The sequence below is a fragment of the Mustela lutreola genome, chromosome 14, assembly GCF_030435805.1.
Source record: "Mustela lutreola isolate mMusLut2 chromosome 14, mMusLut2.pri, whole genome shotgun sequence".
NCBI classification, from domain to species: domain Eukaryota; kingdom Metazoa; phylum Chordata; class Mammalia; order Carnivora; family Mustelidae; genus Mustela; species Mustela lutreola.
Genome location: NC_081303.1, coordinates 1,966,865 through 1,990,777, shown reverse-complemented (window position 1 = coordinate 1,990,777; position 23,913 = coordinate 1,966,865). Strand labels below are relative to the sequence as shown.

General features: G+C 47.3%; 1 protein-coding gene across 4 annotated transcripts in view; it reads left to right on the top strand.

Moving 5' to 3' along the window:
• Positions 1-278: 278 nt before the first annotated feature.
• SELP (selectin P) overlaps positions 279-23,913 on the top strand; it is a 43,162-nt gene continuing 19,527 nt past the window's right edge. For 2 of the 4 annotated variants that reach the window (XM_059146877.1, XM_059146876.1), the window contains exons 1-9: positions 279-585; positions 732-815; positions 13,787-13,877; positions 15,702-16,088; positions 19,477-19,584; positions 20,044-20,229; positions 20,963-21,148; positions 21,636-21,821; positions 23,340-23,525. In XM_059146877.1, the coding sequence (XP_059002860.1) occupies positions 445-585; positions 732-815; positions 13,787-13,877; positions 15,702-16,088; positions 19,477-19,584; positions 20,044-20,229; positions 20,963-21,148; positions 21,636-21,821; positions 23,340-23,525 (1,555 nt within the window). In that variant the 5' untranslated portion in view covers positions 279-444. The remainder of the gene's footprint in view (positions 586-731; positions 816-13,786; positions 13,878-15,701; positions 16,089-19,476; positions 19,585-20,043; positions 20,230-20,962; positions 21,149-21,635; positions 21,822-23,339; positions 23,526-23,913) is intronic. The other 2 variants (XM_059146875.1, XM_059146874.1) reach the window with 2 other exon arrangements.

Below are 23,913 nucleotides of genomic sequence, written 5' to 3'. Positions count from 1 at the left end.
CTTCACCGTTGGAGAAAAGAGGCCAGAGAGTTTAGGTCATTTGCCAAAAGGTGGGACAGACGTGCAGCCAACATGGGTCTCTGGGAGCTCGCCACAGAGCCCCAGCCTTCAGCGCTGAGCCCACAGCCTCGAAATTTACTCCCACCCACGAAACTTCCAGTTTTACATCTTTTTCTTTCTAATACAAGAAGCAGAAGCTCTTTTCTAATAATGACCCATGTCTGTTGTATTTCATTTCAAGACCGTTCCCAGCAATCACCCTGCCCCTCTTGCCAGGATTTTCTCAGTGGCTTTTTCCTTTCCTACTTTGTTATTTTGTGTTATTATTTTTGCTTCCTTGTCTCAGAAGGCTGCTGGAATTGTTAACATTCACTGCGATTTCACAATAACTGGAAAATTTACACGGGGACGTTATGATTAAGACAGAGCATATTTTCCAAACGTATGACCTTAAATTGGGGATCGTATCATAATAAGAGGAAATTCGACTCCCGGGCATGTGGGCACTATTCCTGCACTGCTCAGCCCGGGATGTCCACGAGTGATTCACACATGCTCCTGTCTCCAGACCAGCCTCGCATGGAAGTAGGTAACCTCCTGCCCCCACCCCACCCCTGGTGACCACTGCTGCTAAGTATTATCAGCAGCTCCTGTATTATCAACATCTAATTTCATGGGAAGGGCTGTGGTGAGTTTCTGGAACTTGAATAGGAAGTCGCTTTTCTAAACAGCTTGACACTGAGGGGAGGCAGCGAGACTATAAGAAGTCCGGGCTCGGCGGGCGGCCGAGAGGAAGCCCAGGCGCAGAGGAGATGGTAAGTTCATTTCTCTGTATCTGGGACCGGGTGAGACGTGGCGTGCAGGCTGAAGCAGGCGGGTGGGGAAGGGCAGTTGTCATGGTGCTTTGGGGAGAACAGTCCATTAGAGTGCGAGCATCTCCAAACCTGCTGTCCACTTTGGAGCCTCTAGCATTCGTGGGGGTTGAGGCTGCTCTTTCCATGCTACGAGTGAAGCCGCCGAGCCTCATGGAGAACAGGAGTTTCGCGCACGGCCGCACTGCTAGGCTCGACAGTGCCGGGATCTGCACTTCTGTCCTCTGGTTTCACGCTGCTGTTTCTCCTTAGAGCTTCCGAAACTCTCATGGTGCAGATTTTGGTAAAGCCTCGATCACCTTCTCCAGGACTGCTCTTCTCTCTGGCTTGAAGGCAAGGCAGAGCAGGTGCCCTGGGATGACCTGAGATTGAATGTGTTCTCATCCCAGCCCTTCCGGTTCCCTATCTGAGCTCTAGGAGTCTGCCGGGACTTAACGTGGAGACTTCGAATGGTTTCCATTTCTGCCTTAAGTCTCCATGCTGTTAGTGACTCAGTTTCTCCATCTGTAAAATAGATAAAATTCCAGCACTCTATAGTGTCATGGGGAAGATTAAATAAGATTGCACTGAAACGCATTTAAATCTGAGGCTGGCACATGGTAACTGATTAGTAAACGCCAGTTAGTATTGTTGTGAAAAAGAAAAAAATTTGTGGAGTTTGGGATCCAGGAAAGATACAAGGGAAAGTAGGTATTTTGGAACTCATTAAAAGATAAGCCATACAGTTTTACTCCTGACTTACCAGGAATATCTCCCACAGTCCCAGGGTCCAAGACCGTACCATCTGTAGCTAGCAAGGAGCCATCTGTCCGTGTTTTTGAGCTCCTTCCCATGGGATGTCAGAGGAAATCAGCATTCATACATGATTCACCCCACCTCTTTGCTTTACTACGGTACACTTTTCAAATACCTGCAGTGGGGATTTTCTATGCTGGGGATAATAGAGAAGGAGACTTGAGTTTGAGTCTGTCCTGAGTTTGAACCCCAATGACATGAGAATGTGGATTGCCTTTGTCTTATCTCCTGCATATCACACATTCTCTGTGCTGGTCGACTTACATGGACAAGGAGTTAGTCATCTCCTCCTTCTACTCAGTCTGGGATCCTCCTCTATTTCAGAAGTATGTGGACACATTGGATCGTGGGGTTCCTTGGGGTTCTAGCAAAAATACAACTCTTCATCCCAGATGAAAATGCAAACGTCCTCATAAACACAAGCTTTCTGGACAAGGACAGTGGGTTCCCCGACCCACACATGGGTCTTAGGTTAAGAGCCCTACTCTATTGCCTCTTGTGCTTCAGGCTTAGAAGAACCGCCCTTAGTGTCTTGAAACTGGGCTGGAACTCTGCAATCTAGAGCTGTTTTCCATATTCCAAAAGTAAGCCCTCTTCCTTTGGCCCTGGGCACATTTGGCTCTTGGGATTCAGGAACCTCAACCCTCTGTGTGTGAATCTGGCTTCAAGTTCAGAGTGACCTCAGTGAACCTCTAGGACCTGAGGAAGGAGGCTCAGGTTTATCTGGTGGAGGGTTCTCAATTGGATGAGTCTTGAAGAGGGGAGATTGGGAACGCGCAGTTAAATTGTGCTGATGTTAGAGTTTTTGTGGGCTAAGGAACAGTTCTAGAGTCTCTTTCATTTCTATACCTCAACCATCTTAGGTCTGTGGCTTTTAGTTCTTTCTCTTCTTTTACCTCTTTTTCAGAATGTAGCTATGGGGTTCACTTTCTCCTGGGCTGACCACCCCGCTCCTAGAATAGGTAGCTTCAGAATTAAGTAAGTGGAAACTTAATCAAATCTCCAAAAGTCAAAAATGACCTACTGCTTAATGGGCAAGACTGAGAAAAGACCCTGGAAATTAGGTTCATGGTGGTTTCATGAACGACATTTATTACATTATCTTCTAGGTGTCTCATTTCTTTGATTGAAAAGCAGACAGAAACTTTATACAGAGCTACAAGTACAAAGGAATCAAATACAAAATGATTCCTTTGTACTTGTAGCTCTGTCAAGCTCTAATGGACTTTTAAAAATTAGGTATGCTACTTTATTTTTAATGCTAGTAATTCAACCTAAATAATGGTGATTGGTAGTCAAATTTAAAATACATGCTCGGATTCTTGGTGTTAATGTCCTGGGCTCCTTCCTGTTTTTATTTCTAATTTGCTGTTGGCCTGGAGACCTCTTTTTATTTTTTTTCACTGTGCTTCATTTTCTACCTTTAAGCTGCTGGGGCTACTAACACCTGGGCTATGCCAGCACGACTGTGTAGTGTCGGAAACTTCAGGGAAGTATTTTGGCAGTTGTGATGCCTTGTGAAACCTGGACTTTGCCACCAGCAATGTGTATAGCTCTGCCCACTCCACAACTCTCACATCTACCTCCCTGCTTTGCATTCCCATTGGCCTTGGCCCCAGCCAGACCCCCTTTCCCTCCCCCTGGGACTAGTATTGTAGCTTCCCCTTTGCGAGGCCCAGCCTTTCTGCGGCTAATTCATCAAATTCATCAAAACCACTATACTCTGGGGCGCCTAGGTTGCTGAACGGGTTAAGGCCTCTGTTTTTGGCTCAGGTCATGATCCCAGGGTCCTGGGATCGAGCCCTGCATCAGGATCTCTGCTCAGCGGGGAGCCTGCTTCCCTTCCTCTCTCTGCCTGCTTGTGATCTCTGTCTGTCAAATAAATAGAAAAAAAAAAAAGAAAATTAAATAAATATACACTATACTCAAGTCCCTCTGCTGAGGACGCTTCTCTGTTCAGAGCCCTGGCCATTAGGTCCCTTCTGGGCTATTACATCAGACTCATGAGACCTGGCCCCAACCTCATGTGGTTTGGAGGGGGCCGGTGGGGGGGGGGGGGTTGGAGCCAGCAACCATGAAAGAATTCTTGAGATGTTTCCAGTGCAAAAGAGGGTTTTTATTATAGCATGGGGATAGGACCCGTGGGCAGAAAGACCTACACTGGGACTGCGAGGAGTGACTGCAGATAAAAGATTTTCTGTCCTATGGAAGGAAGGGTGATGTTAGGGTTGCAGGGAATTGAGTCTATAGCTTTCTGAAGAATTTTTTTTTATTGCAAATCATTAAAACAGTTGCAAATGGATGGAGACTCCGATCCTGCTGACTGTGATCTTTATCAGTTAACCCTTTGTTTCCCCTTTCCTTTGATCTTGGGTGCCAGGCGTGCCTGAGGAATGTCACACACAGCCCCCTGGCAGAGAGGTGGGTTCCAGTGTGTGAGCTTGTGCTGTCCCCTCAGCTCCCTTTTCTCACCCTCATCAAAAATCCCTTTTCAATTAATCCCCAGGCTCTCCCAGTTTTCGACAGCAATCAGACGACATCATAGCCTCTATTAAAATCCACACCTCCCTCCCCAGGCTACTGCTCTTTGCATGTAGAACAAAAGCTCATCCCCTTGTTTTAGTTCCCAAAGGCCCGGAATGATCTGTCACCAGCTTCGTGGTCCTCTCTTCCCACTGCTCATTCCGTTCCAGCTCATTCCGTTATCCAGCGGATAACGCAGTGTACGCTCCGCACTTCGCTGCCACCCAAAGCCTTCACACCAGCTTTTCATTCCATCTTTAATTCCCTTCTTCTTGCTTCTCCCTGCCTGGCTTCTTCTGGCCCTTCTGCTTTCAGTTAAAAATGACCTCCTTAGGGGCTTCTGGGTGGCTCAATCATTAAGCATCTGCCTTCAGCTCTGCTCATGATCCCAGGATCTTGGGATCGAGCCCCACATCGGGCTCCCTGCTCAGCAAGAAGCCTGCTTTCCCCTCTCCCATTCCCCCTGCTTGTGTTCCCCTCTCTTGCTGTGTCTCTGTCAAATAAATAAAATCTTAAAAAAAAAAATGACCTCCATAGAGAGATCTGCCCAAGGTAACCACCAGTCCCTCTATCCCACTTTAATTCTCAACCTAGCGTGTACCACTAGCTCCCAGGTTTCACCTTTATCTGTTATGAACTGTTCTGTATTTATTGGCATGTCATTGTCCGTCTTCCTCAGTACATTGTATATTCCATGAGGACAGGAATGATGTCCGTTTCTACCATCTTAGTGCCAGTGCCTCAAAGAGTACCTGACACATTTAGGCCTTTGATAAATTAATAGCTACTGAAATAAGCAATGGGAAAGAACAGGGAATAACAGGGAGCACCTGTCTTGGTGGGGGCGGTGACTCTGGTGATAGAAAAGGCTCCTTTCAGGAGGAGATTTTTGGATTTATAGCACTAGGCACACAGAGAAGGAGACGGTGCTCTGGGCAATTAGGAGAACAGAGGGCACATATAGTACATTCTGGAAACGACAAGATGTTTTTAATAAATGCATAGTTGAATTGTGTGGATGGTGAGTAAACTGAAAGTTAACGGCAGGAGAGGAGACTAGACAAAAGGAAGAGACCATGTTTTGAAGGGTCTTACCTGTGTCATCTTGAAGGGTCTGTATTTGTTGCTCAAGGAATGGGAACAGCTGATGGACTTTAGGTAGTAAAGTGATACGATCAGGTTTGTGTGTTAGGAATGATTCTGACTTCATTATAGAGAAAGAATTGAAGATGGATAACTTGAAGGTAGTAACTTGAGGCGAGGCCAGATAGAAAATGTGCAAGAAGTGAAAGAATTATGTCTGCTCTAGTACCTTAGCGGAAATGGGAAATCTGGAGAAAGCCCAGATATCTGATCCAAAGGTAAGGTCAGTATGATTTGATGACAGGTTGGTGTGAAGGGTTTGGATAAAGGAGAGAGAGCCTTTGTCTTCCCTTCATGGCCCAAAGGACTTCAGGGTCACGGGGTTCAGGCCAGGGAGACTGACTGCTAGTAAGAACCTATTTCTCTTCTAAGAGCCCCTTTGAGTGCTAAAGTCTTCCTGAGAGCCACACTCTCTCCAGAGGGTTGGGTGGAAATCTGCTTTCTCGTCCCCAACTTCTAAGAGCTGCTGCTATTTGACGCCCTTCTGGGCTTTCCTGAAACACACCACCCACTGTCACAATCGCAGGTTTTCCCACTTCTCCACACATCCTTCTGTCTTACCCGTACAGTGTTAAGAGAGTGAGTCCTACTCATTGTTCCCTCACACAGGATGTGAGCCATCATGCCCCTTGCTTCTCTCACACCCAAATAGAGTGACACAAAGTACCAAGATCATTTTATTTATTTATTTTTTTTTTGCACAGCTTTCTTGGGCTCTTCTGCCTCATCATAATATACTTTTAAATTTGATACAACCACTGCTGTAGCCTTTTGATACGGAGTTATAACCATCACATATTTTTTTCAGTGTTTTCTTACTCAGAACCCACTTGTCTTACCTTCAGTCATTCCTCTGCCTTTGTTCTTCAATTTATTTGCTCACTCATTCATAAAATATTTATTAAGCATTAAGCGTCTGCTTTCTACTATCGCTGAGATTCAGACCTAAGTTATCTTGGCCTTGAGAAGTGTCTGCCAGCAGCACCTTCTGACTCTGCACACACAGGCTTGCTTTGCGCTTGGACTGCCGATGTCACGCTCAGGAGGGAAGTCAGGGGTGGAGATGCTGCCTGCGGGCCATCTGGCACACGGATGACCAGAAGAAGACCTCAAGAAAGCAGAGGAGTGATAAGAGAATAGGGTCATGGAGGCAGGAACCTAGGGAAGTCTCTATCTCTACAAGGGCAAGCAGTGGGCTGACATACATTCAGAGGAAGACGCATCAAAATTGCTCAAGATGTCAGATAAGAGTCAAGAGAAACAACGGAAGCATTTTCAATAAAAGGAAGTATTCAGTAGTATTTATTGGTGGAGAAAGGTCAAGGAAGATATGAAGGGAAAGTGTTCACTGGGTTTGGTAATTAGGGTTTCAGTGGTAAAGTTAGCAAGAGCAGTTTCATGGGCTGGTGGTTGGAGGAGGCTGGAGAATAAAGGGAAAGTAGAAAGTTCAAGAACCTGAACCATAGAGGAAGGAGAGAGATCAGGATTGGGGCAGAAGGCAAACAGTCCCAGCGGGGGAGGGGGGGTCATATTGTCAACTCTGCCTTTAGAAGTGCAAAGCTGTGGTCTACAATGTAGACAGGGGAACAGAATTCCTTCCCATGGCACCATTTCTGCCCACTTTGCAAGCCACCCTCCACGTTGGCAGCCATGGGACTCCTGCTGGCATCCAATACTTCTTCCTAAGCAAAGTGTGGACAAGGGAAAAAACACTTGGTCTGGCATTTTGTCCCTGCCCCCTCCTCATTCCATTTTTTTCAGTTCTTAGGAAAAGTAAAATTAAAGAGAACTATAGTGTAAAGCAGCTTTAATAAAGGTTTACAAGGGTACAGGATATGATTATAATGACCTAGTCACAGACTGTTTCCCAGTGACTTCCAGTTTGAAGCCGACAGCCAGAGAACATTACAGATTAGCAGACCCATGTCCGTTTCTCTTAGAGACATTTGCTCTTGTTTCAACACTTAACTAGCTCAATAACACATGGAAACAGCCCTTAAAATCTCCAGGATCTTAGAGCTGAAGATGACAGTGTAGACCAGGAACAGAGGTGAGAAAGCCTGCCCACCCCAGAGAAATTTCAGAGGAAAATGACCAGTCAAAGGAAGATTCTCAGGCATCATCCATTCTCTATGCTCACACACAAAACATTTGTCTGTTGCCAGTGACTTACTCCGTTGCCTTAAAGTTCACAGAGATTTGGACTCGCAGTCCACTAAACATGGACATGTGGACTGTCCATGAACTGTCTGAAATTGTCTAAAAACAAATTACAGCTGTGCATTTTTTGAAGAATCCTGACCAGTGCTTTTATCAATCTTTCAAAGGAATTCAAATGTTCTGCAAGAATAAGAATCATTATGTTAACCCAACATCCACCTTGAAAACCTTAAAATGTTTAAAAACTCTCTTTCTCTCTCAGTTCTGTTTGAACCATATTTCAACATTTAAACAAGCTAGTTAAAATGTGAAACAGCTGGGGCGCCTGGGTGGCTCAGTGGGTTAGGCCACTGCCTTCGGCTCGGGTCATGATCTCAGGGTCCTGGGATCGAGTCCCACGTCGGGCTCTCTGCTCAGCGGGGAACCTGCTTCCTCCTCTCTCTCTCTGCCTGCCTCTCTGCCTACTTGTGATCTCTGTCAAATGGATGGGTAAAGTCTTAAAAAAAAATAAATAAAATGTGAAACAGCTCTTTTGGGATAGTGGCTGGAGTCGGGCATGGACAGTGAAGCAGCAGCCTCCCCTGATCAGCCTCCCACGCACTCCCTTGAACATTCCCTTAAGTCAGAGGACCCTCTAGAAATGCTCGACAGAGAAATGTACAGGGAAACAAACACTTCCAAAGGGCCCATGGGGAGGACCACTAGATCAAAAATACTATACTCCTCCAGTCTACTGGAGAAGGAACCCAGTGCATGTTCAAAGGTGAATATAGGGGGAACCCAGCACACATTCAAAGGTGAATATTAGGGGAACCCAGCTCACGTTCAAAGGTGAATACTGGGGTCCCCTTCATGAAATCTGCATGATGGTGTTCTTCAGCAGTAATGCTTTTGCTGCTTGTGCCTCTGATAGAATTTTGGAAAGTTGTGTAAACTCTCACACCTTTTTAAGTAGAAAGCTAACTTCTTTGATCATTAAGTTTTAAACTTATAACGGAGGGGATGTCTAATACATTGTAAATATTAGCCTTTTATAATAAATAGATGTCACATCATTTCTTAATATTCATTTCAGTGGAAGTAAATACTGTAGTGATCTAATAACCCTCACCACTTAAAAAAAACATAAGTAAGTTCCAGATAGTAAGAAATTTTATATTATTTCTTTTCTCTCCTCTCATAACTATTTGTATTCCACTTTCTTTGCAGAATTTTAACCTAATAAAGTACAATTTTAAGCTTAAAGTCTTTACTTGATCACTATGTCTTACTTTTTTCTTTTCCATTATCTCATTTAATTTTTTCCAATTAACATATAATGTATTTTTTATTTCAGGGGTACAGGTCTGTGATTCATCAGTCTTACACAATTCACAGCACTGATCATAGCACATACCCTCCCCAGTGTCCATCACCCAGTTACTCTATCCCTCTCACAGCCCTCCCCTCCAGCAACTCGCAGTTCGTTTCCTGAAATTGAGAGTCTCATATGGATTATCTCCATCTGTAGTTTCATCTTATTTCATTTTTCCCTCCTCTGTCTTGTTTCTCAAATTACCCTTTTTTGTAAAAATTTAAAAAAAATTTTAAACATACAGGGGTACAGGTCTGTGAATCGCCAGGTTTATACACTTCACAGCACAGACCATAGAACATACCCTCCCCAATGTCCATCACCCAGCTTCCCGATCCCTACCCCACTTCCCCCGGCCCCCCTCAGTTTGTTTTGTGACATTAAGAGTCTCTTATGGTTTCTCAAATTACCTTATCAGTGAGATCATATAATTGTTTTTCTCTGATTGACTTATTTCACTCAGCAAAATACCCTCTAGTTCCATCCACATAGTTGCAAAAGGCAAAATTTCATTTCTTTTGAAGGCTGCATAGTATTCCATTGTGTATATATACCACAACTTCTTTATCCATGCATCTGTTGATGGACATCTAGACTCTTTCCATTGTTTGGCTATTGTGGACATTGCTGCTATAAACATTCAGGTGCATGTGCCCCTTCAGATCACTACATTTGTATCTTTAGGGTAAATACCCAGTAGTGCAATTGCTGGGTCATAGGGTAGCTCTATTTTTAACTTTTTGAGAAACCTCCATGCTGCTTTCCAGAGTGGCTGCACCAGCTTGCATTCCCACCAACAGTGTAGGAGGGTTCCCCTTTCTCCACATCCTCACCAACACCTGTTGTTTCCTGACTTGCTAATTTTAGCCATTCTGACTGGTGTAAGGTGGTATCTCACTGTGATTTTGATTTGTATTTCCCTGATGCTGAGTGATGTGAAGCACTCTTTCATGTGTCTGTTGGCCATTTGGATGTCTTCTTTGCAGAAATGTCTGTTCATGTCTTCTGCCCATTTCTTGACTGGATTATTTGTCCTTTGGGTGTTGAGTTTGATAAGTTCTTTATAGATTTTGGATACTAGCCCTTTATCTGATATGTCATTTACACATATCTTCTCTTATTCTGTCGGTTGTCTTTTGGTTTTGTTGACTCTTTCCTTTGCTGTGCAAAAGTTTTTTATCTTGAAGTCCCAATAATTCATTTTGGTACCAGTTGAGACCTGATTTGTGACCCAGGATGTGATCTATTCTGTAGAATGTTCCATGTGCACTAGGGAAGAATGTGTATTCTGTTTCTTTAGGATGGAATGTTCTGAATGGATCTGTGATGTCCATCTGGTCCAGTGTGTCATTTAAGGCCTTTATTTTCTTGTTGATCTTTTGCTTGGATGATCTGTCCATTTCAGTGAGGGGAGTGTTAAAGTTCCCTACTATTACTGTATTATTGTCGATGTGTTTCTTCGATTTTGTTATTAATTGGTTTATATAATTGGCTGCTCCCATGTTAGGGACATAGATATTTAAAATTGTTAGATCTTCTTGTTGGGCAGACCCAAGTACGACATAGTGTCCTTCCTCATCTCTTGTTATAGTCTTGGCTTAAAATTGAATTTATCTGATTTAAAGATTGCCACCCCAGGCGCCTGGGTGGTTCAGTGGGTTAAAGCCTCTGCCTTAGGCTCGGGTCATGATCCCAGGGTCCTGGGATCAAGCCCCGCATCGGGCTCTCTGCTCAGCGGGGATCCTGCTTCCTCCTCTTTCTGCCTGCTTCTCTGCCTACTTGTAATCACTGTCTGTCAAATAAATAAATAAAATCTTTTAAAAAAATAAAGATTGCCACCCCAGCTTTCTTTTGATGTCCATTAGCATGGTAAATTGTTTCCACGCTCTCACTTTAAATCTGGAGGTGTCTTTGGGTCTAAAATGAGTTTCTTGCCGATAGCCTATCAATGGGTCTTGTTTTTTGTTGTTGTTGTTGTTTTTTTAATCTATTCTGATACCCTGTGTCTTTTGATTGGGGCATTTAGCCCATTTACATTCAGGGTAACTATTGAAAGATATGAATCTAGTGCCATTGTTATTGCCTGTAGGGTGACTGTTACTGTATATTGTCTCTATTCCTTTCTGATCTACTACTTTTAGGCTCTTTTTTTGCTAAGAGGACCCCTTTCAGTATTTCCTATAGGGCTGGTTTGGTGTTTGCAAATTCTTTTAGTTTTAATTTGTCCTGGAAGCTTTTTTTTTTTTTTTTAAAGATTTTATTTATTTATTTGACAGCGAGAGATCACAAGTAGGCAGAGAGGCAGGCAGAGAGAGAGGAAGGGAAGCAGGCTCCCTGCTGAGCAGAGAGCCCGATGTGGGGCTCTATCCCAGGACCCTGAGATCATGACCTGAGCCGAAGGCAGCGGCTTAACCCACTGAGCCGCCCAGGCGCCCCTGTCCTGGAAGCTTTTAATCTCTCCTTCTATTTTCAATGATAGCCTAGATGGATGTAGTATTCTTGGCTGCATGTTTTTCTCATTTAGTGCTCTCAATATATCATGCCAGTCCTTTCTGGCCTGCCAGGTCTCTGTGGACAGGTCTGCTGTCAGTCTAATATTTTTACCATTGTATACTATAGGCCTATTGTTCTCAGCTGCTTTTAGGTTAGGATTTTCATTCTGTCTCTGAGACTTGTAAGTTTTACTATTAGATGATGGGGTGTTGACCTATTTTTATTGACTTTGAGGGGGATTCTCTTTGTCCATATTGATTAGGTCTCAAGCCTCTTACTCTTTTTTTTTTTTTTTTGAGGTGAATTTTTCCACTTTGTCATTTTGTCCAGAGAATAGATGAATGAGAGAACAAAATGTTAAAAGGGTAAGATCAACCCCAGAAAAATGTATACTAAACAAATCAGAAAAGACTCAAAACTGGGGTGAAAAGAAAGGGAAAAAATATATATATATATGTTGTATGTGTGTGTCTATCTCAGGCTGGTGAATAGAACAGAGCCACACAGCTGATTGTGGGTATATTTTTGTCTGTTAGAAGAAACTGCCTCCCCAAATTTTAAAGAACTAAGAACTTACATATATACAAAAATAAAGGTAAACATGATGAAGGGATAGAATGGATAGAATATGACTGTAAAGATAAAAATTTAAGTAGATTTTTAAAAAAGAATTAATGTGATAAGAAGTTGGTTGAAAAAAGAAAGAAAAAAATATTTTTTAAAAAAAGGAGAGAATGTGATCAGGCGGGAGCTAGAACAAAGCCATACACTAGATTTTGGTCTCTAAGAAGCTGTATCCCAAAATTTTAAGGAAAGAAACACACATTTCATGTTGGCTGTGATTCTCAAATGTCTTTGCTAGAGGCGGAACCACACCGCCCTTGCCAGGGGCTGAGCTAAGCGATGTGTTCTAGGTCGTGCTCAGAGCTTTTTGTTCCCTGAGTGCTTTCCCTCTGGCTTTGGAGGACGGGAATGAAGATGGCAGCCACCCAGTCTCTGGCAGGAGGTGCCCAGAGCTCAGGGCCCGGCTCCTCAGTGCAACCTGAGAGAAAAGCCGTCAGTTCCTCCCGTCTCCCTGGTCTCCGGCCGTGCTCTGAGCTCCTCCGGCTTGTGACCAAGCATCTCTATCTCTGGTGCATGGCCCTGTTTGGAGTCTCCAAACCTAGCAGATTCCTGCCGCGCTCCCCCGCCACTTCTTCCAGAGAAGAAAGGGTGGAGGGTCTCCCCGATCTACCATTTGTGAGGTCTCTGCTCGAAGACCAGTGTCCGAATGTGCCTCAGGTCAGGGTTTATGGCAACCCTGAGCTGAAAGCCCCCTCCTTGGCTCTGTCTCTGCCCCCAACTTCCCCCGCTCTGATACCCGGGAGCTCTGCCACACTTGGACACGCCGGGTCTTCCTGTAACCCTGAGGGAGCTGAGACCACACTGTCCCCGCGAGGGTTCTACCCCCCCCCCCCCCCCCCCCCGCTTAGCCTCTGGAGCGATGTCCCTCCGTGGAGCAGACTTCTAAACGTTCCAATATCAGGCCCCGCTGCTCTCTCACCTGCCGGTAAGTGGCTGATGGAGAACCCCCCCGCCCCCGGTCTGTCTTCCCCTATATCTCTTTGGGTTCACTTCTCTGCACGTCCGACCTTCCAGAAAGTTGTCGCTTTTCTGTTCATGGAATTGTTGCTCCTCTTCTCATCAATCTTCCATTGAGTTTTTAGGTGTTAAGGATGGTTTGGTAACTGTCTATCTGAACTCCTGGGGCCAGATGAAATGTAGGTTTCCAACTCCTCCGCCATCTTGCTCCTCCCCTTGCCTAAAAACATTTTGAAAATGTTAACAGATCTGATGAAATCCCAACAGAAGGGAACTAATTAGAAATAACACTTGCTATTGATCCAAAGGGAGTAAGTTTATTATATATGTGTTATGCATATATATTACTTATTGAATAATACTGTGGACATAGGCTGAAATTGACAAGCAAGAAGATAAAACATAGATCAATAACACAGAGTAGATGGTGTAGCACAGGATAATTCACTGCTGCCCCAGGCATCAAAGCACAGGTCAGTCAGGGAGTCTGTGTGCAACTTCCTAGTACTTTAGGGTGTGGCATACTAGTTCTTAAAGGGAGATTATTGCATAATAACAATGACAATCTTTTTCTTATGTGCATATTACAGAATGTTCCATAAACAAAAAATATTAGTTGCACAGAGTAGTTACTTGACAAATATCTTGAATGAAAGAAGAAACAAGTTCTGTCCTCGGCTATGGTGCAGGGTACAACTCGGAAGCAGAGTAGTGAGAAACAAGAAGGAGGCAGAGGGCTTGAACCTCCACCCTCACTGGAAACAGGGAGGATTATAACTCAATATACTGATTATGGACAAGAATTTTTTTTTGGCTTCATTGATTTCACATCGATCCTAAAAAGAATTTTCTTTTCTTGTTTCAGGCCAGCTGCCTAAAAGCCATCTGGAACTGGAGATTTCACAGAGTGGTCCTCAGAACAGCCCAGCTCCTTTGGTTCAGTGCCCTGATCTTTGGTAAACTTTATGTTAACCCTTCATCTGGCCCTGAGTAAGGAGGAGACCTTCTCCAAGTAGGAGAAGTTAAGGATGGTAGCCAGTTGTTGTGAGGCATGGAAATACTCTTCTCACCCAAATGCCTGGGGAAAAAATGCACCCAACACCATCACACTTCTGGAAAAACTCTGGAAAAACTGAAATGAACATCTCCAGGACCAATTATCCATTAGGCCCAGCAGACACTGGTCCACAGTACCATTAGGGACTCACAAAAATGTCTTAGTATACAGTATTCATAGATGTATTTACTTAAACCACTACAACTGTAAAACATAGTTTTGAATATGTTATTATGGAAGAAGGGGCTGATTGAGGTAAAACTGCCTAATCTCCATGGAGGTCAATATTGCAGCCGTGGTGACACCAGAATAAAGTTTTAGGGCAAAGCACTGCAATAGAGGAGTCAGTGAGGGAGAGACCAGCATGACCATCATGCCAGCAGCAGAGGACAGGGTTGAGTAGGAATGAGCCTCTATAAACAGGAAAGACGGCCACTTCCCGGGCTGATTGCCTGCCCTGTACACTTCTTCACATGGGATCTGGCCTCTCCTGGCCCCGGTGAGTTCCCACTGGCTACAAAAATATTATCTTCCCTCAGAGTGCCCCTTACACTTTTGAAGGGCACACCCCTTATTTCATTTAATATCACAAACATATCTTAAAAGGCTTGTTTTAACACGTGAGTGAGCGGAAGTGGAGGACACAGCATAATTTATCAGAGAGAAACAGTCAAGAGCGGCGGAATGACTGTGAGACTGCAGGTCAGGAGACTTGATTTGTGACCTGCCTGGGTCACAAACACGTTGTGTTTCACTCAACAAGTATTTCTGGGACACCTGTGAGGTGCCACGCTCTGTGCTTGGTTAAGGGACCCAGAGATGAAAACAGAGCACTACCAAGATTCCTAATCTTGCCGTCACAGGAAGAGACATTCCCACACCCAGTGATAAGGGTGGTAGAGGCAGAGATAAGGTGCAGCAGGAGCCTGGAGGAAGGGGCAGCGAGCCTACCTGGGCGAGTCCTGGAAAGTATGGGGAGGCCCATTCTGCAGGCCCACGTGGGGAGGGCAGCCGGAATAGCAGGAAGAGCACTGCAAAGGCACAGAGTGGGAGTCTATCTGCTAAGAAGGTAAATATGGTGGGTGATGAGGCTGGGCCAGCAGGCAGACTCCAGGTCATACAACATCTTATTTTACAGGTGAGGAGGTAGAACCTGTAGAGCAAAAGGAGCCACTGAGCCATTTTGTGTGTCCCTTAAATTGGGCAAATTACTTAATACGTCTGCCCCACTTATAAAAGGAGGAGACGATGAGACAGCCCAAGTCTGTTATCACTGTGACTACAAATTTCTAATCCTCAGGGTCCTCAGAATACAATTTCCCATTCTGACTTCATGGGTATATTTTTAAAGATTTTTTTTTTTTTTTTTTTGACAGAGAGAAATCACAAGTAGATGGAGAGGCAGGCAGAGAGAGAGAGAGAGGGAAGCAGGCTCCCTGCTGAGCAGAGAGCCCGATGCGGGACTCGATCCCAGGACCCTGAGACCATGACCTGAGCCGAAGGCAGCGGCTTAACCCACTGAGCCACCCCGGCGCCCCATGGGTATCTTTTTAGATGAAAGATGGAAACTCGTGTTCTTCCTCAGAACAACTAGGTCAGACAGGGAAGAGTCCTGTTTTAGGCCCTGCGGTCGGAAGCTCTTCGGAGCCACGCGGGATTGTCTTCACGCTCAGGAACTGTGCGGGGTCAGGGCGCTAACCTGGCCATCCCTCTCTCTCCTCAGACTTAATAAAGCAGGAAGAAGTGGCGGCGTGGACCTACCACTACAGCACAAAAGCGTATTCCTGGAACTACTCGCGGGTGTTCTGCCAGAAGCACTACACGGACTTAGTGGCCATCCAGAATAAAAAGGAAATCGCTCACCTCAATGAGGTCATACCGTACTCCAGCTCGTACTACTGGATCGGGATCCGGAAGGTCGGCGAGACATGGACGTGGGTGGGAACCAAACAGCCCCTCACCGAGGAGGCGGCGAACTGGGCCGACCACGAGCCCAACAACAAGAAGAACAACCAGGACTGCGTGGAGATCTACATCAAGAGCGCGTCGGCCCCGGGCCAGTGGAACGACGAGCCGTGCGGGAAGCGGAAGCGCGCGCTGTGCTACGCAGGTGAGAGCCCGCGCCCGGCTCGCTCGCGGCGGCGCGTCCCCCGGGTCGGTCACGCGGTCGCAGAGTCGGGGCTGCGACAGCAGAGAACCAGCCACGGCAGGCCCGGCACTGAGCGGCCCGAGGCACGGACGACGGGGAGGACAGGAACCGGGTTTCTGAGACTCGAATTTCACCGTCGTTTCTGGGTCGCTGGACCCACTGCCTCATTGTGCTCAGGCGGTCTCGTGTCCCCGAACCGACGTCCAGAGCTTTCTTGCCCCTCGCTGCCCGAGGAGACGCGGAGAGGCGCTGCGCCACGGCCCGGAGCCGCGGCTGCACGGCCGCCGGCCCATCCGTGCGGCGCGGGCCCTGCGGTCGGTTCGGGGCTCGGCCGTCCGCCGGGTCCAGTCCTGGGGCGAACCTCGTCAGCCGGACCCTCTGGTTCCCTCAGGTCGCTGACGAGACAAAGGCTCGGGCTAGTGAGGAGCGCGCGCGGGGTTCCGAGCCACACGGCGGAGCCGGTTCCAAACTCTTGATCCAAAGCGGGTGCTGTGTAGCCACGAGCGCCGCCGTGCCCTCCGCCCCCCGTTCTCAGGAGCCAGCACGAGGCCGGGACGGACACCGCGTGTTACCGCTTCCCTTCAGCAGCGCGCGCGGGTGCTGGACGGTGGGGGCGGGGTGCGGCGCGGGGAGGGGTGACGGGCTGTGTCTGCTTCCGGGAGAGCGCACGCGCCGCGGCTCGGCCTTCTCAGTCGCGCGCTCGCGCGTCGTCCTCACAGACCAGCCGGGCTGCCTCACGCGCCTCCCCCACGCTGCGGCTGCGCGGAGACACGGCCCGGGGCTGCCCGGTCCCCAGCGCTCTGACGCTGCGTCTTGCAAAAGAGCCGCCCTCCGCCGTGGCCGTTCTAAAACCGACGCGGCCGGGCCCAGAGGGGTTAGGCTGAGTGAAGGAAGTCACGCGGAGAAGCAGTTACCACGGGGTTTCCCTCCTGCGCGGAATGTAAGGAATGGCGCGGGGGCCACGGGTGGGGGGAGGGTGGCTGAATGGGAGGAAACCATAGACGGAGACGAACCGAGAGAGACTCGGGGCTCCCGGAGCCGAACTGAGGGCTGCGGAGGGGAGAGGGGTGGGGGGATGGGTGTTAAGGAGGGCACGTGTGGCGAGGAGCGCGGGCTGTTACGGCGGCTCAGGAGCCGTTGAACACTACGTCAGGAGCTAATGATGTATTACGTGTTCACTGATGGAACTTAAACAGCAAAACCAAGTAATAAATAGATAAATTCTGGGAATCGTAAACACTCCCCTCAGAACTCCTCCTCCTCTCCTGTTTCTCTCTTCTCCTGTCCAGCTCCCATCCGAGGGAAAACGTATCCGTAAGTGCATTGCCCTGTAGTTGGGTCTCATTTTATAAATAATTTATCGACGAATTAACAAATTTATGAATGTAAACAATCACGGCCTGTTCTTTGTAGGCCAGGACGAACACGACCAGAATCTCCGTGCTTCCTGCGGCCTCCCGGCCAGCTCCCTACACTCCCTGGGTCGTGCCTCCCTGGAACGGTCCCTGTAAGGTTCTCTTGTTGCCCGTAGATGTTTCCAGCTCGCCACTGCTCCCCCTCCCTGCCCAACCTTCAACATCCCTCACTCCAAGATCACCTTCCCCAGTAAACTGCAAAAAAATCCCAAGGAAGGAAAGCGATTAAAAGCTACGGTCGTGCGTCATACCTCTCCTCTAACCTTCAGGAACGGGGGACATGGCTAATGGCTGCAATTTTGCCGCACAGTCGAGTTTCTGGCTCCACCAAACACAACACTCTAGGCAGCCACTATCCTGCGTGGCATGTTTTTGCCACCCAAGCTGGAAAGGGTGTAGGGAACCATCAGCTCTCTGTAGGAAACAGATGAGAAGCCGACATGTCGTCTGCAACAAGAAATTAAGTTGGACCACTTCTCTAAATGTCAGGATTGTTACATCTCACAACAGCTTATCAGGAGGGAAAAAAAAAAAAAAAAGATTCATTTAGCGAATCATCATTATGTCCTTTCCTGAGGATTCAAAGTTATAGACGATTTCTGACCTGCCTGATTCCTTGAAGTGGAGTAAAGGACAGACCTGGGACTGTTTTCTCATGTATAGCATTCTGAGGTCCTGAGGAAGCTACAATCGGAACAGAATGTGCGTGCTCTACGAGCACAGGACAGACAGGGAAGCCGGGTGAGGTCGCGGCGATAGGAGGGAAGATGTGGACCAAACATCTGTCCAGTATCTAGTGGCTGCTGCTTCCCCTGCATCTTCCCGTTCCTTGGAACCCTTTCTAGTGCCCCTGTGCAGCTTCACCACACTTGCCGGCTGCCTTAGGGACGTCCTCCTGTGGAATCTGCATGACTTCTAGAATTTTCACATCTCAGAGTTGTGAGGGAATGTAGAGGTCATCTAGTATAACCCTCTATGTGACATATGAGTTTTCTCTTGTAATGGACCCCAAAGTGGACCACATGTGGCCACAGCTCGGTGCTGAGGAAACACCACCAGAAAAGAGTCTAGCCTCAGACCTTGCCCCCACCTGTGACCTCATCAGTAAAGACATTCTCCGTGCTTTGAGAGTACTGATTCTAATGCCAACCCTCCATCAGGTGCCTAGTGCAGAGTGCATCCGTCCATCCCCAAGAGCCCCCTGCAGGAAAGAAACTCCAGCCCATCTATGCTCAGACTTACTGAGATGGGCCTGGCTGGCCAGTCATGCTCTCCACACCTAAGCCTGGTATCCTGAGACCTGGGAAACACCTCTTGACGAAACTGTTATGTGCCACAAGGAGGTCTTAGCGTTTCGTTTGTTCCTCTGCTCCTCCACCATGTGATGCTGGCTGCAGATTTGAAAGGAACAAAAGGCTGGAAGGGCTTTGGCCCTGATCTTGTGCAGGTTGGCTTCAGAGAAGTAACTTGTCTGAGTCCCTTAATAGTAGGCAGCAGAGCCAGGATTCTGATCACGTGTGTGTGGCTGCCCACATCTGCTTCCTAAACTTTACGCTGCACTGTCACAGGGGTTTCTGTAATACAACTCTAAGAATATTCTTGGTTAAAAGCCACAACCTATTTCATACCACATAGAGGAGTGTCTCTGTCTACACATCTGTTGGTGGCTCTTTGTCTCTCTGCCTCACATAGCCATTCCTCCTTAGGAAACACTTAGCTCAGCCTAAAATGGAAGCCAGGCAATGCTCTGGTGGGTTCCTACAATGTCCTTCACAGGGGCCAGGCTGGCCCAACAGAGGACACGGTCATTTTCTGTTGTTTGGCCAGCTCAGTCTAACCCAAGAGGGGCTGAGTCTGTGGCCTGGGGAATAACCCCGCTTTTCTTCATGCCTTCTGGGAATGCCCATGATTCTGGTCCTTCTGAATCCATGCAGCCTCCTGCCAGGACATGTCGTGCAGCAAGCAAGGAGAGTGCATCGAGACCATCGGGAACTACACCTGCTCCTGCTTCCCCGGATTCTATGGGCCAGAATGTGAATATGGTGAGGCCACTCTTTTATTGATATTATTGTGGTCGTTGGTCTTGTGCTGGAGGTGGTTCCAGGGAAAGAATCATGTTGGAGACTCACCAGTGAGTAAAGGCTAGCCCTGGCCCCCTCCATGATCTGTGAGTCTGCCCCACTCCAACTGTCCCAAGACATACACTCTGGGGAAAACATTTCCTTCTTGGAACATTGACTCATAAAATCCTAAAGGGTAAAAGAAACATAAAGAAAGCAAAGCAAAGGCTGATATTGCTCATTTGATAAAAACCGGTGAAAGACTGATTATTTCCCAAGATGCAGCCAATACCAAAGCACCAAGTAAAGAGGACCAGGTTGGGTTAGAAGCCCAGAGAGATGGGATTCAGAGGGTTATACAAATAGCTTCCAATGTCTAGCAAACCTGACATTGTCTTTAAACCTGCAGTGAGAAAGAAAATCAATATTTTGTCCCCACAGTCAGAGAGTGTGGGGATCTCGATCTCCCTCCGCAAGCATTCATGAACTGCAGCCACCCTCTGGGAAACTTCTCCTTCACTTCAGAGTGCAGGTTCCACTGCACAGAAGGGTACGAACTAAATGGGCCCAGCAAGCTGGAATGTTTGGCTTCTGGAGTCTGGACGAGTGAGCCACCGCAATGTGTCGGTATGTGGACCCTATTCTCTCCATCCTCACTGACTACTAGAATTTCAGAGGAGGAAAACAAACTTTCTCCATTAAAAAAAAAATATGAGAAATCATGAGGATCCACATTAGATGGGGAATTCTGATTTTTGATATTGCCCATCAATAAGAGTAACACTAATTTTGATTTTCATGATGCTTTGTATCTGTAGAGTGAGGTAATCGGTGTAATTCTTGATTCTTAGGCAAAAGCATCACAAAGAGAGACAGGCTCTGTCTTTGTCAGTTGCAAAGCAAATAGAGTATAATAATGAGGCCTTAGGGCTGAGTATTATTAATTTGGTAATTTTACGTTGCTTCTTCAAAAAGTAAATGAACCATGAGGATGTTTGGGTCTTTCAAAACAATTGCTGAAAGTTTTTTTTTTTAAGATTTTATTTGTTTATTTGACAGACCGAGATCACAAGTAGGCAGAGAGGCAGGCAGAGAGAGAGGAGGAAGCAGGCTCCCCACTGAGCAGAGAGCCCGATGTGGGGCTTGATCCCAGGACCTTGAGATCATGACCTGAGCCGAAGGCAGACGCTTTAACCCACTGAGCCACCCAGGTGCCCCTGAAAGTACCTTTGAACCAACCAGTTCTGTCACCTCTCCCATCACTGAGGGAAGGTTTCGATAGCCACTGTAGCATCCCGAGCTTTCCCTGGCACTGGGCATAACCCAAGGGCTCACACCATTACTCTGGGGTTGTTTGTAGCTGCCCAGTGCCCACCCCTGAAGACTCCTGAGCGAGGAAGCATGACCTGTCCACACTCGGCCGAGGCCTTCCTGTACGGGACCAGCTGCCACTTTAGCTGTGAAGAGGGATTTGCATTAGTTGGATCGGAGGTGGTGCAGTGCATGGCCTCAGGGGTGTGGACAGCCGCAGCCCCAGTGTGTGAAGGTGAGTTTCTGGGGATTGGGTTTGGATAATGTCCACCATGCCCTGTTCTTGCTGCGAGTACAGATGGCAGTGGCCAGCTATGGAGACGTTGGCCTGAACGGCCACAACCTGACCCTCCTTCCACCCGCCACTCACAAGTCCTCCCTTCTCCCAAACCCACAGCCCTCGAACAGTTTTAGAACAGGCCCCGTTCATAAATTTCACACAAGATCTGGTAGAAGATCTACCAGGACAGGTTCTTAGAGGTAAAGGGAATGGAGGACGTTAGGAAGAGCTTGGAGGACTCCTTTTATATTTTAAGACTGAGGTCACCCTGTGGACTGGTCCCCAAGTCTGGACAAACATCGTGAAGGTCTCTGACCCTCACAGATTCCTAGCTGCACCTGGATTTCCTGAGGTAGTTTCATCATCGTCTTCCAGCTGTGGGCCTGGTTTTTCCTTTCTTAGTATCTCTCTCTCTCTTTCTCTCCTTGGTGCTTCTCTCCAGTTGTGCAGTGTCCCCTCCTGGAAGCCCCTGGCAAAGGAACCATGGACTGTGTCCACCCCCTCTCTGCGTTTGCATATGGCTCCAGTTGCAAATTTGGATGCGAACCTGGCTACCAGGTGAGGGGCTGGGCCTCTCTGCGCTGCACGGGCTCTGGCCAGTGGACCGCACCCTCGCCAGCTTGTGAAGGTAGGAGTTTCCTTCCGTTGCCCCCCTCCACCCAGGAAGGGTCATGGCACATTGGCCCGATCAGGGGCTCTTCACCTCAGGAAAGCCTCCTCCAGGCTCTGACAGTGGAACAGGTGTTTCAGCCTCCAGGAGGCATGGTTTCTTCACCCATGAAATGAGCTAAGAGTTCCCAGGTGCTTTGTGAGCATGAAGGATGTAAAAAGTATGCAATGAAATAGCATCGGTGAAGTAGTTAGCGTTAGACCGGTCACTCAATTTCTATCTCTTTTTTTCCCCTTCCTGCCTCACTGGCAATACAAGCTGTGGGACAAGGCCTCTGCTTCAGAGGAAGTCGGAACGTGGCTATTAGGACAAAGAGGGGAATTCCCTGTTGAAGTTTTTGGAGGTGACTTTGATCCTGGAGGGAGGCAGGCTGTCCTGGCTGAGGATGTGACACAACCTTCCATCCTTGCATAAGAGCACGAGGCTGAATTCCGTGCAGTTGCCTCATACCCTCAGCTCATTAAGCAGAAAGAGGGATAGGGCAGCAGGAAATTGAATATTGGATGAGCGAGTGCCCAGGAGACTTGATTACAAGCCTACCTCAGCTACTGTCCAGATAGCAGAACTTGGAAGTAACTTAACATTTCCAGACCTCACTTTTCTCATCCATAAAGGAAGAGAGAAGAAGTACTAGAGGATCTTTGGTTCTTAGAGGCCCTGATTCTGTAAAAACCAGAGGTCTAAGCCCAGGGTTGATGGGAGCTTTTGTCTGAAAACCAAAAACAAAACAAAAAGCCAAGCAGGAATAGCTTGGAGTCAAAATGTTCTATCAAGGAAGTGCATGAAGAAATCTGACTTCATCAGAACTGGGGTCACTCAGGGATTAATTTCATGCAGGAACTCTCCTTGGACTGCACTCACTTGGCATTCAAAGTCTGATGAAGTTGACATCCTGTGTTCCAGAGATATGACCCACTCAATATCATTTTATAAGCCCGGGTGATAGTGTATCAACAATGGGCTCTATTATCCCAGCTTTTTCCTTAAAAGTCCAGCCTATTCCATGTCAGCTCTTTCCAGATCCAATTCCACAAATACGACCGGTAAATATTTAAAGAGTATTTAATTTAAGTAAAGAGTAAATATTTAAAGAGCCAGGCCCTGGGATCCAGCTCAGAATGACTGAGCCCAGCCTCCAGGAGCCTGTGGCCCAAGGGGTAGTGCTCGGACAGTGTCTGCAGGTGCAAGGGGCATGGAGAGCGCACTAAAGGAGTCATTAGTCCTGATCTGGGGTGGCCAGGGAAGGTTTCCTAAGGAGAGTGCAGTCTAAGCTGAAATCAAAGGGCAAGAGAGTGACCCAGGCAAAGAGGACATAGGAAGGTGTCCTACGCAGTTTCCATTTTGGAAAAGGGAGGATTCGGGGCTCTGGACATGTGGGTAATTTTGGTAGGAAAGATGCATCTCTTGAGAGGTCTTCCTGAGAAGGAACTGAGCCCTTCCACGACCCAGTTTCAACGACAACTTTCTCCCATTTAGCCATTGCCTGCGGGCCACTGCAGAGTCCCGTTCACGGCAGCATGGACTGCTCCCCATCCTCAGGAGCATTCCAGGACAACACCAGCTGTAGCTTCCGCTGTGCCGAGGGTTTCAAGCTGGAAGGAGCTGACTTAGTCCAGTGTACTGAGTTGGGACAGTGGACAGCGCCAGCACCGGTGTGTCAAGGTACTGTGACCTTGGAACGTTCCTTCTGTGTCTCTCAGTTGGTTAGGCATCACATCTGCGTTTGAAGTAAGGCATTTATGCATCAAACATTCACCAAGAACCACTAGTGCCAGACCCTTTGTGTCGGCTCTAGGGAGGAAAGGGTGAGCAAAGTGCATGTCCATTACAGCGTATTGGAGCTCAAGGCGAGAGTTGCACTGACCGATGGAATGTGTTGGCATGACGAAAAGGAGACAGGTTGGGAGGAAGGAATGATGCACAAGGAACAACGTAGGGCGGTAGAAGACTAATGCACAAGGCATTTAGTCTAGTTCCATCATTTCCTGGCAACAAGATTTTGGTCTCTCTTAAGTTCAGTGTTTCCTGTAAAATGGAAGTATTATTATCT